Source organism: Natator depressus, chromosome 2 (assembly GCF_965152275.1).
Source record: "Natator depressus isolate rNatDep1 chromosome 2, rNatDep2.hap1, whole genome shotgun sequence".
In the NCBI taxonomy this organism is placed as follows: Eukaryota; Metazoa; Chordata; order Testudines; family Cheloniidae; genus Natator; species Natator depressus.
In genome coordinates, this window is record NC_134235.1 from 152,279,180 (window position 1) to 152,298,767 (window position 19,588).

General features: G+C 44.1%; 1 protein-coding gene across 1 annotated transcript in view; it reads right to left on the bottom strand.

The window, feature by feature from the left end:
• The window catches only part of RECK (reversion inducing cysteine rich protein with kazal motifs), a 141,533-nt gene extending 124,235 nt beyond the window's left edge, over positions 1–17,298 (bottom strand). The window contains exons 1-2 of the mRNA XM_074945139.1: positions 17,194–17,298; positions 1,316–1,374 (exon numbers count right to left, since the gene is read on the bottom strand). Of these exons, the coding sequence (XP_074801240.1) occupies positions 1,316–1,374; positions 17,194–17,272 (138 nt within the window). The 5' untranslated portion in view covers positions 17,273–17,298. The remainder of the gene's footprint in view (positions 1–1,315; positions 1,375–17,193) is intronic.
• Between the last annotated feature and the right edge of the window lie 2,290 nt (positions 17,299–19,588).

Consider the following 19,588-nt stretch of genomic DNA (forward strand, 5'->3'; position numbering starts at 1 on the left):
CTGACATAATTTTTGGGGGGGAAGGGGAGCTGACTCCCACAGTAATAAGTAAGTGGGCTGTAAAACTCTGGTCAAATTTCAGTTGCTGTGTTTAGTGTGAAGGTGCTGAGTGGTGTTAATGGCCACAGGAGGTCAGACTAGATGATCTGGTGGTCCTTTCTGGACTTAAACTCTATGACTAAGTAAAATCAATTTATTCATGTCTGAATATTGGTGACATCATAGCAGAAAGAAGACTTATCAATCCATCACTAGCTTCATGCACTTAGCAGCTGACATCCCAGTGATCTGCCACATACCATCTCTCTCCCCTCTCTCTAGTCATCCCCTACTACCACCATTCCTTCTATGATAACTTGCTTTAGGGTATTTCCATCTCTATGCCTGATGTGACCTAAGTTCATGCCTACTGATTTCTGACAACATGGTCTGCTTCTCTCCAATATTTCTTACACAAGCATTCATCTCCTTTGCCATCCAGGAGATATTCATGAGTCTTTGGCAGCACCACATCCTAAATGCTTGAGTTTTCTTCTTGCCAGCAGCATTAATTTCCCGTGATTCACATCCATAAGTCACTATGGAAAAAATTAAGCTTCCAATAGCCCCATGTTAATTAGCATGTCCAGCCTTCTAGACATGAAGGAATGCAGAATGTTCAAAAGCTTATGTGATATTTCCTACATTAGCTCCAGGACTTCTAACTTATCTGCCACGAACAATTTTGAAATCATCAAACTGAGTGGAAGTAGACAAAACTATTCCCTCATCTGGTGAAGAAGGGAAGACTGCTGCTGGTTTCAAGTGCTCCTTTATTCCAGGCACTCTTCCTCACTTTCCTCTTCTTCCTGGTGTACAGTCTGAGTCTGTGCCAGCTGTCACTCAAGCCACTTTACAAGGGGAGGGACATCTAACTCGGGGGGGGGGGGCAGGAAAAGCAGGAGGAGGTAAAGGATAAACTAAGAAATCAGTGTGAATCACATCTGTAAGTCTGATGCTTCTTGGTCAAATTCTGACCTAAAATATGCACATGTACCTCCCACTGATTTCAATGTGAGTTTTTACATATATCAGAGGGAAGAATATAGCTTTAAGAGTTAAAATCTGTTCATTAAAACAACAGAACTATTACATAGACTACCAAGGTCTCTTGTGACATTCAGTGTCTACATGTACCGAATATAAATATTCCCTGTGGGAGTGAAACCCTTATCAATTTCAGGTCCACTTTTCAAGTAACTGTTAAAATCTTGAATATATAAATACAGAAGTGAATCAATTTTCGTGCTACTGCCCAAGTTTAAAACAAGCTTACCTGTTCACAAACATCACGACACATTAAGTTATCCTTTGCATGATAACAACATGACATACCTACAGGAAAAATGAAGAATTCCTTAGCATCAGTAAAATAATTTAAATATACACAGTGAATTTAGCTACCTTTTTAATGTTCTATATAAGTTTTGAAAAGTAACTATTTATGCTTTTCCACTCTGCAGTTCATCCATGTTCTTTAATGTTTAAAATTCAGAACTCAAGAGATGCTATATATTGAACAGTCACAGAATGTTTACAATGCCTAAGGTGGTCCATCCAAGACAGGATTGAAGACTACTACCAAAACAGTGTAGGAAAGCTGTTCCTGAAGGGATTGTACACAGAGGATTTAGACCCCAGGGCTGATAACCCAACAGCTTTCACCAGAACTAAATTCACTAGGATATATACTTTAAAAATTTACAAAACTGCAAAAATCACATCAGAGTAGACAATTTTCTGTTTTTAATCCATTTGGCTTATTATTAAACTAGCACAAGAATAAATGCTAACATCCATTACATGTCAGATTTGATATATTTTAAGATACATACAGGATGGCTCCTATAAATCAAAAAGCCAGAGGATCAGTTTACAAATATGAGTTCTTTGATTGGCTTTATAATTTTATTCTGCTAGGTTTAGCTTCCTACTTTAGATCATACTATCAAATATAACTCACTGTGATCCAAAACTCACTGAAGTCAATGGGAGTCTGCAGCAGTAGAAGAGAGTGTAGATATATTTTAAAAATTCCAAAACAAAACACTCCACTGCACACGCTTCTCCCCCGGAAAGAAGATGAGAGAACACATATGACAGATGTTAGTCATGTTGCTTAATGAGCTACTCCAAGTTGCTCAGATACTATGTTGATGAGTGCGGAACAAGAACCTATGCAGAACAGAATCCTAAGGGAGACCAGAGGTCAGACTGGGGGCTACAGTCAAGAGCCAACATATGACTAGAAGCAGTGGGAGGGAAGGGAATTGAGGACAGACCACTATCTATATCAGGAGGCAAAGAAAGAATGGAGTATACTCTCTGAAGTAGTCTCAGGGGGAGAGCTAGCAGACTCATTCTGTAAACAGACTTTTTTTTAGCTAGGAAGAGAGAACCTGATCCGATGATTCTATGTAGGCTTGTCAACCTAGCACAGTAGACAGAGAGGCCACTAGGAGCTGCGGGCGGCTGTGCCTGCAGAAGGTCGACGTAAACAGTCTCACGGCCCACCAGCAGATTACCCTAACGGGCTGTGTGCAGCCCATGGGCCGCAGGTTACCTACCACTGATATATACATATACACAAGTGGGTAAGAGTGTGCATGGAAGTGTGCTTCTAAGGGCTTGTCTACAGTACCTGCTGGATCGGCAGGCAATGATCGATCCAGCGGAGGTCGATTTATTGCGTCTAGTATAGACCAGAACGAGGAGCACAAGCGGATTCGACCGGAGAGCATCAGCTGTTGACTTACTGCAATGAAGACACCGCGGTAAGCAGATCTAAATACGTCAACTTCAGCTACACTATTCACGTAGCTGAAGTTGCATATCTTAGATCAACCCCATGCGGTAGTGTAGACAAGCCCTAAGCAACATAGAGGTTGCAAGCTGAAGCACTCAGAAGTCAGGAAATGCTAAAGTTAAGGCTGCAATTTTAACTGCCACTTTGCTGTGCTCTTTTTTACAGGATAATTTCTCCCTCGTGCAAAGTACAATTTGGGCAGTGCAATTAATGGAGCAGCAGTTCAATATTTATTTTCATCCTCACTGTTCAATGAGTGGAACCTTAACTCATGTGCTATATTCTATATATTAATAGATTATAAAGAATGAAACAGCATTCCTTCAGCACTCTGCCTAATTTCACACACATACATACACATTAGAGCAGAGGTCCCCAAACTGGCGTGCGAAGGAACATTCAGGGGGGAATGGCAGGATCCAGGACAGCCCCCCATGGGGGCAGGGAGGGAGTGCCACTCAGCCCCTCCCTACTCCCAGCTCTGTCCAGTCCCTCCCCCTGCTGCAACCTTGGCTCCCAGCTCCACATCTGGCCCGCTCCCAGCCTCAGCACGGCTCCACTCCTGTGCCCACCCCCAACCTCGGCAGCTGCTCCATTCCCAGCCGAGGGCCGAGGCCGGGGGCGGGAGCAGAGCACACCTGGCCACGGGCTTGGCTCCGGCCCCAGCCCCACCCGAGGCTCCGGCCCCAGCCCCACCCGAGGCTCCGGCCCCAGCCTCAGCCCCCTTATCCCTGTCTGCATCCCACCACACACACACCAGCCACAGCCCTGCTCCCGGCCCTGGCTCCGGGGGAGGGGCAGGAGGACACAGACAGGGGTAAGGTGAGGGCACAACCCTGAAAAGTTTGGGGACCACTGCATTAGAGCATGCATGTACAGGGCCAACAGAACGTTAAGAGAACATTATTTAATGAATGGAAATTTCCACTTAACTACGCATGCATCTATGTGTGGTGCCAACATAATGATGCAAGATTCTACCTTTTTTTTTAAAAAAACAAAACAAAACACAAACCATCATTGTGTAACAAAACTGCGCACATGTATGCATACCCCATGCATTAAACTCCTTGTGAACTGGTCTAAATGGATTTCACCAGACTAATAAAATGCATGTTACTCCTGGGGGCATTCTGCACCAAAAATTAAAAATTCTGCACCAAAAAATTAAAAATTCTGCTAATGTTATTTGTCATAATAACACTACATAATCACACCAGTTTCTATTATTTTGGTAATTTATTTCAAAATACCTGTCAGCAAGTATGTCTGTAACAATACAGACACACAAAAAATTCACCCAGGAGTAGAGAGTTAAAGAAACTGCTATGACAACCCAGTTCCTGTTTCTGTGACCCCTTCCCTCCCCCCCCGCCCGAGCCCTGCCAGGGGGCCATACACCCACAACATCTCCACCCCCCAGAGACCAGCCATGGGCCCCCCCGGCCCAGATACCCACATCCCCTCCCCCACCCAGAACCCAGCCATGCCCCACCCCCTTGCCCAGACACCCGCTCCCCCCCCCCCCCCCAGGATCCAGAGGGAGAAATAGCCTGATGCTTGGTCCCAGGCTTGCATGGAGTTTCCTGTGCACCGCCCTCTCCTTCCCCCAGGGCACGCTGGGAACTACAGTTGCCAGGAATTCTCTAGCTCCCTCCTCCCAGCAGTGTCTTCTATGTGTGAGCTCAGCTCTGCTGGGTCCAGCAGTCCCTAGTGGCAGCTAGCAGCCCATTTCTGTGCAGGAAAGGAAACTCTGCATGCACATTAATTTCTGCAAAATTCTGCATTGCGCAGTGGCACAGAATTACTCCAGGAGTAGCACGTGTAACCTACAGATGATATACTAGTCAAATGCCACATTTATACCTGTTCTCATTGTGGAAAAGGAAAAAAGTCCTTGCTGACACTTCTGGCACTGCAAGGAATGAACAGATGTCGCAGGTGGGGCGCTGTGAATTCTCAAAGGAAGAGGAATATTTGCAGTTTTGAGGGAGACCAGCTTCATCATAAACAGGTTGCATAATGTTCTTAGTTTAGTAAATATTTTATTTAGCTATGGTATAATTAAGAGCAGCTTTCCTTTAAACAGTCTTTTAGCATTTCTAGTATAAGGCAGTTTTAGGAGATTACAACTATAAAATAAATTAACTTCAGCTTGAAATTTGGCAAAAACAGTAACTTAGCCTTGAAACAAAATATGTTTGTTTTTTAAAAAATGTTTTATAGGGAAACAGATTCAGCTGCTAAGCAATAGCATTGCAAAAAATAGAGTTCACTGGCTTTGCATTTTTTAAGATTTTGTAATGGAAAAAGCATCTAAGGTCAGCTGCCAAAAAAACAGGTAGAACCACTATTGGCTACTGGATAGATTATCTACTTTAAAAAAAAAATCAAAAGTACCATAAAATATTCCATTATAAACACAGTCAGTAAGGGATATTGCCACATCTAGAATATTCAAGAATTCACAAACAACTTCATACAGTCCAAAATACAAACAGAATTCTCATAATAAACTATACTCCACAATAACTGAGATTTAATACATATGAGTCATCAGCATTTGATTTCCTAAAAGGTTTCCATTTGGCCCTGATGGCATCCAATATATAAATCAAACTGGAAAGTCATTTCATTTTTGTCTCTCCCATGGTTTTTATTCTATGTTTGTACAGCACTTATCACAGTGGGGTGTTGGTCTAGGACTAGGGCCCCTATATGCTGAATATTGTTATTTATTATTATTTGTATTACTGTTGCAACAGCCAGTTTACCAAGGAAAGTGTCCTTTTCCAAAACAAGGCCATAGGCTGTATGAGCCTCACATAATGTGAGAGTTTGATACGTAGGAAATAACTCCTTGAGGTAGGAAAAGGAAACAAGGCTTACCCCCCTCGATTGTATATCAAGTAAAAACAGAGAAGGGTCTAAAGGAATGTTGCCTCCTCTGTAATATTTCACTCTATTTATACACCCAGCAGGGTACTAAATCATTTCTCTTTGTTTACAGTCCTGTCAGACATTTTTCAATCTCTGTAATTGTGCTCCAAAACGAAGCTATTTTGAATGTTTCAAAACCAAGAGATATTCTATCAAATGCTTTATTAAATTCTAAATGTACCTACTATACTCCCTCTATCCATTAATTTGGTAATTCTATAAAAAGAATAGAATTAACAAGTTTGTCTACAACGATTTGTTCTTTACAAACCTAATCTGTTTTCTGTTCATGGGTCCATTATGCAATAAATATCTGAAGAGGTTCTCTCTCAATGTAATCCATTATATTACTAAGGACTGAAGTTACGCTTCCGATTTGACATTACATTCACAATTTCACATGAAACTAAGTCAGGATTGTAAACCTTCAACTCTAGTAATGGAATATGAATGCTACAGTTTAATACAATACTATAACTGATATTCGCATATGGGTGGGGGTCTCTCTGCCATATGATGGTTGAAGCAGCACATGAAGAGAAATCCTCTACTAAAAAGTGAGTATTGAGGAGAGTGCACAAGGAAATCCTTTTAGAGAATAAAGATCTACAGCAAAATTATTTGAATCCATATTAGTATAGCCTTGTAAATCTCCAATTACTTTCCCTAGGTAAGTGGGTAATTTGGGCATGCAAGTAGAAACTGACCCTTTTAGTGCTTGGACTGCTGCTCTGCCAGTGGCTCTCTTAAGAGACACTAAATACTTGCAAGCAGCTCCATTCTTCCCAGGAACTCTGGACTCTTATTACAACCTCATATATATCAAGGAGTGGGGGGAAAGGATGGAAGATGGATTTGCCGAGCCTTTAGGACAGAAGCCACCTACTTTATAAAGCACATTGGTATGGTCCCAGTCCCAATGGACAGTAGGGGGAAGACAGCCAGTAGGCCTGTTTTTAGGCTCCGCAAATGCCCCCCACCCGAACACACACACACAGAGCAACTTTCCCCACAGGTGCACACATCTTCTTCCTAGACTCCTCTTTGACAAGCCACCACATGTCTATTCCCTTGGCCCCCTCCTCCTCTTCCAGTTTCAGGGATCTGTTCTTGCTCCAACTTTTTTCAATATATTTACAAATGACTTGCTTCCAATATCTTAAGTATGCAGAGGACATCTGCCTTGTTTCAAGAGATATACACTTCAAGAAAACTGGGGACAACCTGACATGGAAGCCATCATTGGCTATTGCAAGAAGTGGAGATTTAAGCCCAGCGTGTCAAAGACAGTATTGACAAGCTTCCATCTCAACCACATCAATGAACTCAACATCTTCTTATATGGAGAATGACTGGCACATGACCCTAAGTCAGTACATCTTGAAGTAATTCTAACTCACACGCTTACCTAACAAGGACCACGTAATCAAGGAAGCTCAGAAGATAAAGAGCAGAAATGGTCTCCTAAATAAGCTTGTGGGCTCAACTTGGGGAACTAATGAGTAAACACTGCACAGTTTGGCACTAGTTCTCTGCTACTCAGCTGGAGAATACTGTGCTCCTGTACGGCTAAACTCTTCCCACACAAAGCTAGCTGGTGTACAACTGAATCAAATGATGACCATAACAACAAGAGAGACCAACAAATACCAAGTGATACGAGTCCTCTTTAATATCCTGTCTCCTAACATCAAGCCTCATATTACAGCAAAGAACCTCCCTGATAAAATTCAGAAGATACCACAACTACCACTTTTCAAATATATATGGGAAGCCCCTCATCACTGACTCATCAGCAGAAGACCTATCTGTTTACTACATTGCCAACCATCTTTACAGCAGACACTGCCACTCCGTGACAAGCAGAATGGTAATGATCTGCTCTCTCTTAAGAAACTCCCTCCCCATCACTCAGTCAGATAAGCAACTGCCTGGCTTCAAGCTGCCATGCTATCTCTGTTGCAAGCTCAACCATTTCAAATGAGGGTGGGTGAGGTAGCAGACTCATCACCACACCTGGGGGACGCAAACAGCCCTCAGTGCAGCGGCAGAGTGAAGGATGTTGCACTCCTACTAAACAGCTGCTCATCTCATGCTGGTCTACCAGGATGACTTTCCAGAATCCACACTGCTGATTCCAAGGCTACTGAATGGCTAAAACATGTGATGCCAACCTAAGCCCTTTTGACATTTTTCTTTTTTCCCCTCACTTATACATCTCTGTTTTATCTCCTTACTTCATATTTTGAACTTTTTCCCATTTTACTGTACCACTTGTACATTTGCTAATAAAAATAATAAAATAAAATAATTAATCATAAAAATAATAATAAAATTTACCAAAAATATTAGCTTGAAATTCTAACAATTTCAAAAAGAGTTATGTCAAGGAATCTCAAAATTTGTTTTATTCGTCTTGAGTTAGTACTAGTAGCTTTTAAGGTTGGTTTGTTGTTTGTTTGGTTTTTTTTTTTAAGTTGGGCGATTAATTTTAGGGATAATCGCTACAAACATTTAACCTCTGAGGACTCTAAAAGGTCCTTCAATAGACGTAATGCAGACTTTTCAATTATACCTCATAGATTTCCTAGTTTCCTAAACTTTACCATACTCAATTCTAATACCCTAGTATTGCGTATATGTGAACAATTCTTTAGAATGGTGAATTCAGATAGCCCATAGTCACTGGTACCAAAATTTCACTTTACTCTCGATCAGTTCTCCTCTAGTTGTAAGAAATGGTTCATGATGTCAACTTCAGATCATAAGATTGTCTTATGTAACTTATTAACAATTTTGAGCATTATGTTTGGCTGATATCTGGATAGTTAAAATTCCCCATGAAAACTATATCCCATTTCAAATATCTCAATAATTGGTCTAGAATTTTGTTTGTAGTTCTTCTTCAATCTAGGAGATCTGTGATAGATGCCCACTGTCATTTCCAATCTCTTTTTAATTCTCTGGACCCTATTCACAAAATTTCATCATTACACCATTTATTGTCTCATTCTCCGGCATCCTTGATATGGACTAATATAGATTGTTCAATCTATATAGATATTCAGATTATGAAAATCATCCTTCCACGTTAAATTTATATCACCTAAAATTAGGGATTCTCAAACTTTTTAAAAATTGTGGTCCACATCCGAATAGAGAGATTATTTTATGGCTCATCCCACACCAATTCCTAATCAGATAATATTTTAGTGAAACTACAGCAGTTATTAGGAAAGAACTGTATATAGCGTACTTTTGGCTTTCAGTGCAATTTAGCAAGTAGAAACAAAGAAAAGAGTTAACACCAAGGACATGGTCTGCTGCACTGTGAACTAACTGAAATTTTTAAAATGCTAGACCTTCTTCTTTGCAAGGCCCGCGAGCCAGTGGCAGCTCCCATCGACCCTAAGTGCGGCTCCCTAGGTTTCCTCTAAGCTGCATGGCTGCACAGCAGGCTATAAATGGCTGAGCAGCAGCTCTAAAGGGCCACACAGCAGGGACCTGGAGAGGAGAGGTAGGTGGGAACTGGGGAGGGGAGCAAGTTTCAGGCTTGCAGGGCTGCTGTGGGCCTCTCCCACAGCCCCAGAGCTCCCTGCTGCCGGCAGGGGCAAGAGAGGACCCCTCTCCCCGGAGCTCCCGTGCTGCCTGTCAGCAGTGGGGAGAGAGGGCCCCTTCCCCCAGAGCTACCTGCTGGTTGCAGGGAGAGGGCTGGGGGGGGCAGGGGGGGAAGAGTTCTCTGTCCCCAGCCCTGGGGCAGCACTGCCTACCCCCCAAACTCCTTATCCCCAGCCCCACTCCAGAGCCCACATCGCAGCCAGAGCCCCCCCATCCCAACCCTCTGCCCCAGCCCTGAGCCCCCTCCTGCACCCCTCATCCCTGGCCCCACCCCGCAGCCCTCACTCTAGCACCCCACCCTCTGCCCTACCCTGGGCCACCTCTCACACTCCAAACCCCTCAGCCCAACCCCCCATGGCTCTCACATTGAAGGATTTTTGTTTTTGTTTTTTTACCAAAATGGCCCCCACTTCAAAAATAGTGAGGAGCACCGTGCTAGAGTGTTCACACTTGCAGAGAGTTGCAATAATCCCACTTGGAGATCCTGAAGGCCAGAATCACAGCGATCAGCCCTGAATCCCACTTGTGAGGGGGACTGGGAAACTGGCAGGGAATAACTGTGTTTGCAAGTGGTTCTTTGCTTGATTCTTGAGTAATTAATGGAAAACATCACATTGGGCAGTAGTTCCCAGATCTGCTGGTCTAGAAATAGCCAATTCTAAAAAACCGAATTTATGGCATACATTACAACTATATGTCTCTCTCTCTTTCTGATGATTCCAGTTCAAGTGCTTGTTTTCTTGATGGTGGACTGGATATTGCTAGCCTCAGTATAAGGCATTCTCTTTGGCAGAATTGCCTAATGCAGGGTTACTTTCACCTTCCTCTCCAGCAGCTGGTATGGCTACTGTCAAAGGTGCAATTCCCGGATTAGATGAATCACTGATATAAACCAGTATGGCAATTCTACTGTTCCTAACTGCAACTGAAGCTCTTGCGTATTTTCCTCCCTAATGGAAAAATGTTGACACTTCATACACGTGCAGCTCTCATGATAACGTGTAAATACGACACTGCACACATTCCACTTGGAATTCCTGGGATCTTCCAGGAGCCATTTCTTATATCGTTCTTTTATTTTCATTTCAAGATAACTAGCCTCTTGTTGGATTTGTTACCACCTTAACTCACCTATTAGCAATCTCCTGATTACTGCTAGGTTAACATTAAAAAAAAGAAGTCTCTGTCCGTCCCTCAGTTCACCAGTCAGCACCTTAAATCCCATTCAGAACAAACTCCATTTGTTTGGACACACAGTCTTATTCTGCAGCTAAATGCCTTCAGCTGGACACTCGCTTATTTACACTGTAGCTTTCCAAACAAGTAGTAACCTCTAGATTGGTCAGTTCTTTGAACTGCTATTATTTTTACTGTCTCTTTAAATAGCATTCCAGACAAATAAAAGTCTTAAATTATTTCGAAGTATTAATTTAATGATGTCAGTTCAAGTTTAAAACACAATGGCATTCCTAGGACCGCAGAAGACAAAATTGACATAACATGAATCAAATACTAAGGATCTAATGTCTGCAGACTACATATTTTGACATCAGTATAAATAAAAAATTGATAGCTTATATGTGAAGAAATTCATTTGATTTTCATATATGGACTACCAAAAATCAATGGTGGGCCAAAAAAAAAATTGTCTTTTGGTGGCACATGATGTTATCAAATTAACTGTTCACCCAAATTAGATTTGGAGCCAAACTCTGCATTTTTCCTTAACAGCAGGAAAATTCCTCTCAAACAGGAAGCTCAGGGAATCAATTTCTATAAAAATTAATCTCTTCAAAAAAATTTAGTCCTTAAGACTTCAAAGATAGCTCCCAATATAAGCCAAATAAAAGTCAATTGGATGTTGTCTTCTTGAGTGTACAAACCAGGTTCCCACTTCTTTGTTGTTCTTCATGATTTTTCTAAGCAGCTTGAAATTAGTAAGACTCTGGTCAGTTTCACTCATCTATTCAAAACTCTACAGGCAATGTGAAACTGATCAGAATAACCTAAATTTCACATTGCTGCTTTCCCAAGTAACAACAAAGACAGGAACTGAAGTACTCACAAAGAAGGACGATGCCCCACAAAAGATCTGCGGGAAATACAAAAGATGGAGCCCACTGAAGCAGGTCTCAGATTCAGCTGGTACCAGCACCTCCTTCATGCTGCCTTCTTGTTCTACAGAATATAATTTTTTTTTCGTGAAAGCTAAGGCTCTATATAATTGCCAATACAGCCTCAAAATATGACCCAAGTGTAACAGATGCAGTGACAACTGTCTGTTTGCAGAACCTAAAACTAAAGCTCTAATGTATTATGTGCACCATTCAGCTACATGGGTGCTAATTCAGATGCCAATGATAATACTTTAAATGCTAACATTGTTTACTCTTTCATGGCTCAAAGTATATAAGAAAAGAGAGGAAAGATCATATTTTCAAGTTCTGAAACATCTAATGTGCCAGTTCATTTTGGCACCACCCATGGGTTCACTTGGTATATACCGTGACAGAAGTGGAGCTGATACGTAACAATCTATAATAATTTTATGAACACTGTATGTAATAGGTGAGTGAGGGAAGTTATTCTACATTGGATTATAAAACTTTCCTGTATGAATGCACTGATCTAATTTACACTGGGGCTGTGGGGAAGAACAGGGAAGCAACATAATGGCTTCCCAGATAAGAACATCTAGGTACACAACAGAAAGACAATGGACAAGCTGTTAGTTTAAAAGTTTGTCACCAACAAAATGCAAGCCTTGTTCTGCCAAGGCTGGAAACTAACAGGTCACCCAGCTAACAAGTGACTTTGCCATTGAGAAGGAGTGTGATCAAAAGGACTATACACAACTTTACAAGGAGTCTCTCCCTGAGTCTGGATGAGAAATGGTTTGGGAGTTTAGGGAACTGAGTATGCCCTCCAGACCCTAGAGGTCTCAGAATAGTTTTCAGGAAATTAGACCAACCAGGGTCCCTGTGTGGAAGATGGTTAAATGCCTGATAAACTAGGCTGGCTTATAGTTTTTAAGATACACACTACAGAGAGAACATTTGTTCTAAATAAATAAAATTTTGCTTTAAGGAAATTGTATGGCCGCTGATTACCACTGTCATTGCCCCAGAGGGTAACAAAATGTCAAAGTCTGAGCTTAACTCAGACCTGCAGAGGTGATCAAGTTTGATACTCAGGGGACTAAAACTTAACACGCAGTCTGAGAGCAGAAGTGTTAGGGGGCTTATTCCTTCACCCGCTTCCTTCCCTGGTCCTTCTCGCATGAACAGAGAGCAACAATACCCAAAGTCCAAAGGTGCAAACAATTCGATGTTTATTGGGGTGAACTTCCAGCAAGCATGATTCCAGTTTCCTTCCTTAGTGTCCTCCTTCCCAGCTCTGACAACACAGAGCCTTACACCTGTGTCCTTGTTCATGTTTTGTGTTGTTTGTGATGTCTGTCTTGTTACTAGCATTGTTGTGTTTTAACGAACAGAAAACCTCATGACATGGGTGGGGGATGGCTTCAAAAGGCTGACCTTGGGGGGGGGGGGGGGGGAAAGATGTGTATGGGAATGCAAAATGCTCAACTAGGAGGCCAGCACCTGTGTAATAGCTACCATGGTACCTGGAAATGGAATGGCATCCAACGTGGTCCCCACAAGCCCTATGGAAATAATGAGAAGGGGAGGAGCTCACTGGGAATCAATGGAGGGCTGTGTAAAATAGTGTAAATCAATACAAGATGTTTGGATGTGCCCCTCTCTTATGACTATAGAGGAGCAGGATCAATGGCCTATGCAAGGGGTGGACAATTGGGCGTACTGTGTATAAGGTGTTTTGCTGGGAACGTACGTATTACTGGGGGCACAATTACACCAGCCCATAACCAAACTACACACATCTACATGCTGCTATATGGACTTTGGTGCACAAATGGATCTGTGAATCTTATTGCTGTAAATAAGCCAGGGCCCACTGCCTGATTCCATACCAAGTGGTCAAGCTGGTTTGGACAATATCCCATTTCTCTGTGAACATTCAATGGACTTATGATATGGACAAAAGCAAGCAAAACCTGCAGGGGCAGCTTGTTGCAACTGCCAGCAACTGGACACATAAGATCGTGACCTTGTCGAAGGAGGAGAGGCAGTGTTTTGGGGGTGTCTCGGATGTTGGTCCATACTGCAGTGGTCAGGACTCGGTGTTGCTGTGGATTTTGTACTGTTAACTGTACTTGTGTTACGTTGCATAGGGAGATAACCTATAAGTAATGTAATAAGCCCTCCAAACCCTGCAGTGTATTAGACAACCCGGACCCAACCTTCTCAGGTCCACTCTAATGGGAAGTCTGGAACACTAATTGGAATAGGTGTGGTATGCCCGTTCGAGAGAAGGTGCAGGGCACTATACTACACAAGGGGCAGTGCGACAAATGGAATATCGACACCTTCCACCGTGATACCTGGCCCTATCAGGAAATGTGTCGCCATATGTCCTATGCTTTTCCAGGATACCTGGGCAGGAGGATCCCAAAAGAAAAAGAAAAAAAGGGGGGGTGTTAGGATATAGATATTCAGGCCTGTCTGTAAAGGCCTATACTCTAAGAATTTAGGTGTATTCTTATCACTTGGCTAGTTATAGAGGTACAAAAGAAAGAACCAAAATCACTGTCTGCTGGTGTAAGGGCCTTCTCTTACTGCGAAAGTCTGAGGCCCTGTGCTTAGGCTAAGGCCTTTGGCTAAGCAGCAGAGGCAGCCATAAGCTAGGAAGCGAACAGTCACATCCTCACATTCCAAACTAGTCACACTGAAATCAGGTGCTATTGGGCTGTTAGGAATATAATCCTGTCCTGATAATGCCTATTGCCTCCAGAGAAAGGGAAGTGCCTAGAAAATGTAAAAGGAAACTTAGTTTGATAGCATCCTGTCTGGCAAGAACTCACTTATCAATAGCTGGGACGTGAAATCCTCACTTCTGTATTGTCTTGTCATTATAGTTCCCACTTTGCTATTGTTTGTCTGTATAATCTCTGTCTGGTTCTGTGATTGTTCCTGTCTGCAGTATAATTAATTTTGCTGGGTGTGAACTAATTAAGGTGGTGGGATATAATTGGTTACATAATCATGTTACAATATGTTAGGATTGGTTCGTTAAATGTCAGGAAAATGATTGGTTAAGGTATAGCAAAGCAGAACTCAAGTTTTACTATATAGCCTGCAGTCAATCAGGAAGCGAGTGGGTGGGTGTCGGGAAAATGGGAACAGGGAACGTGGGTAAGGAAATTGGAATCACGTTTGGCTAAAGGGGGAAATGGGAACAGGGAATGGGGGTAAGGAAATTGGAATCATGTTTGGCTAAGGGCAGGAATGGGAACAAGGACACAGGTGTAAGGCTCTGGGGTGTCAGAGCTGGGAAGGAGGACACTAAGGAAGGAAACTGGAATCATGCTTGCTGGAAGTTCACCCCAATAAACATCGAATTGTTTGCACCTTTGGACTTTGGGTATTGTTGCTCTCTGTTCATGCAAGAAGGACCAGGGAAGGAAGCGGGTGAAGGAATAAGCCCCCTAACAAGAAGAATCACATGATTCCATCCTAAGCAAGATGTGATGGCCTGATATATAGGCGGCTAGCCTCAGAGAGGCCAAGAGAAGTCAGAGGCGCAGTTCGTCCAGGGACTGTGACACACCACCACTTTTTTCTGCCTCCAGTCATGAAGAAGCCAAACCCAAGGAGCTTAGCAAAGCCCAGTGGGGATTTTAACCCCCCCCCCCCAAAGGGGAGCCAAGCACGACCTATGAGCATCGCCAAGTCAAGCCTGAAAAGCTCAACAGAGCCCATGAATGTATTCAGACTCTACTGAAAAGAAGCCACACCCAGAGAACAGGCATGACCATATTTTGAACATTGTACAATTTACTGTAAGTGGTGTCTCAAAGGACAGACCTTATTGGGTGAAGCTTGTAAAAAATACATCACTTCCTTCTTTCCCCAAAATCTGACCGCTACCTAGCATCATTGAGAGTCAGTACTCTTGCAAAACTTATTGCACCCTCCCCGCTGCCAGCAGCTGGGAATAGCAGAGGACATGGACTTCTAGCCAGAGCATTTCCTGCTCACGAAGATCACTTGCACACCTCCCGCCTCCCAACATTTAGTATTGACCAATATAGCTATTGGATATAGTGCTTTGACTAAAAGTTGACTGGTAAATTTTTAAAACCTTGGCTTAATGAGCTAGCAAAGACCTTGAGCGCTAGAAAGGAGATTAGTAAGGTCTCAAGAAGATGACAGGATTTGAATAGTTCAGAGAACTATCAAGTCTAGTCCAGACTGAAGCCTTAAGTCAACCTAGCTACATCACTCAGGGCTATGATAAATTTCACTCCCTGAGCACCATAGTTAGGTCAACCTAACCCCTAGTGTAGATGCAGTTAGGTCGACAGAAGAGTTCTTCCATCAACCTAACTACCACCTCTCAGAGAAGTGGATTAACTACATCAACAGAAAAAACCCTTCCGTCAATGAAGGAAGCTTCTACACTACCGCACTGCAGCTGTGCTGCTCTAGCATCTGTAGCATTACTGTGTCATTAACAGAAATAGGACTCGAAAGAAGCTGATTGACAAGTTATTTTCAAGTTGCCAAGTTATGTGACTTCATAATTGTAGGCAGAGATAAAAATAGTCTTCTGAAATGCAGAGAAGGGAATACAAGATTTTTTCCCTATTATTATTAGGGAAATTATTCAATTATTAAAAACGAGTATAAATGAAGGCAATAAAATGAAGCACCTTGTCACCCATTTGTATATTTTGCATTTGCAAAATGTCAAAGTATAATAGGGGCTCAAGACTAAGGCCTGGAGAATAGGTCCTTAGATCCTTACTCTCCCTTCAGTCCCAAAGTTCGGCTGAGACCTGGCAAAGCATAGTGCAAGAAAACTCTAGAGGACAAAGTGAACAAGAAGGATGTATGAACAGAGCAAGTCTCTAAGCCTGGTCCAACTGACTCGGACTTGTGGGGCTGAAAACAACAAGGGAGATGTTCAGGCTCCGGGACCCGGCCAGGCCGTCGGGTTTCAGAGCCTGGGGTCCAGGCCCCTGCTATTTCTAGCCTTACAGTATGCACCCAAGAGCCTGGGTCAGTTGACCCGAGCTCTGAGACACCTCCACGGGGTCCTTTACTGCAGCGTAGACGTCCCCGGAGAGACCCAAACAAATTCACGCTGGGATCTGAGGGTCAAGCTGGGTTTTCCCCCATTCTCTTGGGCCACCACCACCACCACCACCAATAACGCCTTTCTAAACCGAATTAAGCCCCAGTGACCACCGTCTCCTGCCACACCAGTGCAGCCCCATAGCTTCGGGGAGCGGGCACGGGTGGGAGGGCGCGGAGGAGCCCGTGGCTGCGCAGGGAGGACACGGACCCAGCTCCAGCGAAGAGCGCCGGAGACTTGGTTTGGTCGCTCCGGGGTTGTCAGCTCAGGGGCCGGGCCGGGCCGGGCCAGAGCGGCCGCTCCCAGCTCTGGCGCCCGCAGGGAGCTCGGCTGGGCCCGCCGGGCTCGGGATGCCGCAGAGCCGCGCGTCCCCGCCACCGCCCGCCTTCGAACTTGTGGCCGGCCTGGGGGAGGCTCAGACCCGCCCCCGCTCCTGGCTCGGCGGCATCGGAGCAGGGGGGTCGGGGTCACCCCGCTGGGAACCAGCCCCGCCGGCCCGCCTGACCCTGCGCCATGTTGTTGAAAGGAGCCGGCGGGGACCCGCGGAGCCGCCTCCGCGCCCCGTTACTCACCCGCCGCCCCCGGGAGCAGCAGCGCCGCGGCCGCCAGCGAGAGGAAGGCCCAGGGCCGCGGAGGGGCCGTTAGCTCCATGGCGCCGCCCGCTCGCGCCGAGATTGAGCCTCGCGCCGCGCCCCCTCCCCTCCCGAGACCCAGAGAGACCCGAGGCCCCCCGCCCCCACCGCTGCCTCACCCCATTGGCTGCGGCGACCCCGTCAGTCCCGCCCCCTTCCCTTTAAAGAAAGAGCCAGCCGCGCCGAGACGGCTCAGGGCGGACGCCGTTATCCCGCCGGGGGCCTATAGCCCACCTGCTCGCTGTCAGCGCCGCTCGTGGGTAACAGCCGCCGCTCACCTTAATCTGCCCCAGTTAGCAGCCACAAACCCAGCAGAAGAAACATTGGTGGTGCTGCTGCTGCTGGACCCCCTGCCTTGGAGTGGTTTCCATCATATACAGGATTTACACTTTGGTTCAACTCTCTCAGCCAACCCCCACTCTCCCCCCTCCACACACACACATTGTTCCAGCAGGCTTAAGAAGAAATAATATTTATGAGTTGTTAGGCTGAAACTGACTCCCTCTCTTGGGACAGAGAACCGGAGGCAGTGGCGTTGCAGTATTTCCAAATTTCACAGGGAGCATTAAGGAAAGTGAAATCTTTTACAGTTGGGGTGGTTGAAGTGGCCTCCATCATATAGGGGGTTTACAGTTTGGTTCAATGGCTCTCTGTACCCCCGCTGCACAAATTGTTCCAATGCCACTGTCTACAATGTTAAGACAATTTGTGTTTTAACAGCTTATAAAAGCTTTAACTTCTGAATTTCAGTGTTGATTGTCATTGAATAGTGCCCCCATAATGTCCCAAAACTATGAAAATGTAAATTGATAATCTGTAAAAATGCTTAAAAATAAACATCAATATTATCTGTTGAAATTATTTAAAAAATAAAAATTGCATTCTGCCAAGTCTACCTCAGGGGCTTTCCATTTGCATTTTAGTAGGGCCTCCAATACTGCTACAGTTTCCAGTTCTAGTAGTTTGATTGTCTTATACAAGACTGTCAGGTCACCTCTCTGACTAGCAGCTTCAGGCACTTCACATTTTCTATCAGATGCCCTTTTGTCTTTCCAGCACTCCTTTTTACCTCTCTGTCTAAGCTCTGTATTCTTCTTGTGACTTGCTTCTCTACTCATATATATCAGCATTCATGCGTTTTTTCTTTACTCCAGTGAAACTCAGACAGACTTGGGAGCCGCTAGTGGCTCTTTAATGTGTTTTTTGTGGCTCTTTGCAACACATGATATTAAAACACTGTGATTTAACTTTAACCAGTCTAAGTTATTAATCAATCAGGATGCTTTTATTGTGTTACTAACCAATTGTAGAAGACTTGGTCATTCATTTTGCTGTGAGAATAATATATATTGAAAATGAAAGAATGAATTCACACTACTGTGGCTCTTTTGGGTAATGTTGATTGCTAATTTGGCTTCTGAACCACTGAGTATAATGCTTTACACTTCTCTTTTCCATTGATGCCCAAGTAGCTTCACTAATCTGTTCTTCCCTTTTAGATTTTGTTATTAGAACTGCCTTTGTATTTTCTTGGTAGCACTCTTTGATGTTTTTGTATTGAATATCAATGTGAGGAGTAGGATGCTGGTAAAAATATTCAGCTCCCTTTGCAGAGACCTGCTGTCTTCTGTCCGCTTTCCTGGAGGTATCAGAGACAGAAGCTGGTGTGTGCCAGATTGATTTGGCGGGTTTCAGCAGTCCATCCCTAACTGGTGTGGCCAATCTCCCTGGAGCTGTAGAGTGGAGAATGTCCAGGAGTTTATGTTGCTTCTCCTGTATTATCTCAAGGGGGATATCCAGAGTAACAGTTCATAGAATCATAGAATATCAGGGTTGGAAGGAACCTCAGGAGGTCATCTAGTCCAACCCCCTGCTCAAAGCAGGACCAATCCCCAACTAAATCATCCCAGCCAGGGCTTTGTAAAGCCTGACCTTAAAAATATCTAAGGAAGGAGATTCCACCACCTCCCTAGGTAACGCATTCCAGTGTTTCACCACCCTCCTAGTGAAAAAGTTTTTCCTAATATCCAACCTAAACACCCCACTGCAACTTGAGACCATTACTCCTTGTTCTGTCATTCCACACCCCTGAGTGACTTAAGTTATACTGAAGTAAGCGCTGGTGTCTACAAGCCCTTAGAGTGGTGTGGGGGAAGCAGCACAGGCAAAATTTCATCCCCTACACCAGGGCAAATGTTTTGGCCCGAGGGCCACATCTGGGTATGGAAATTGTATAGCAGGCCATGAATGCTCGTGAAATTGGAGATTGGGTTGTGGGAGGGCTCTGCTGGGGATGCGGGCTCTGGGGTGGGGCCAGAAATGAGGAGTTCAGGAT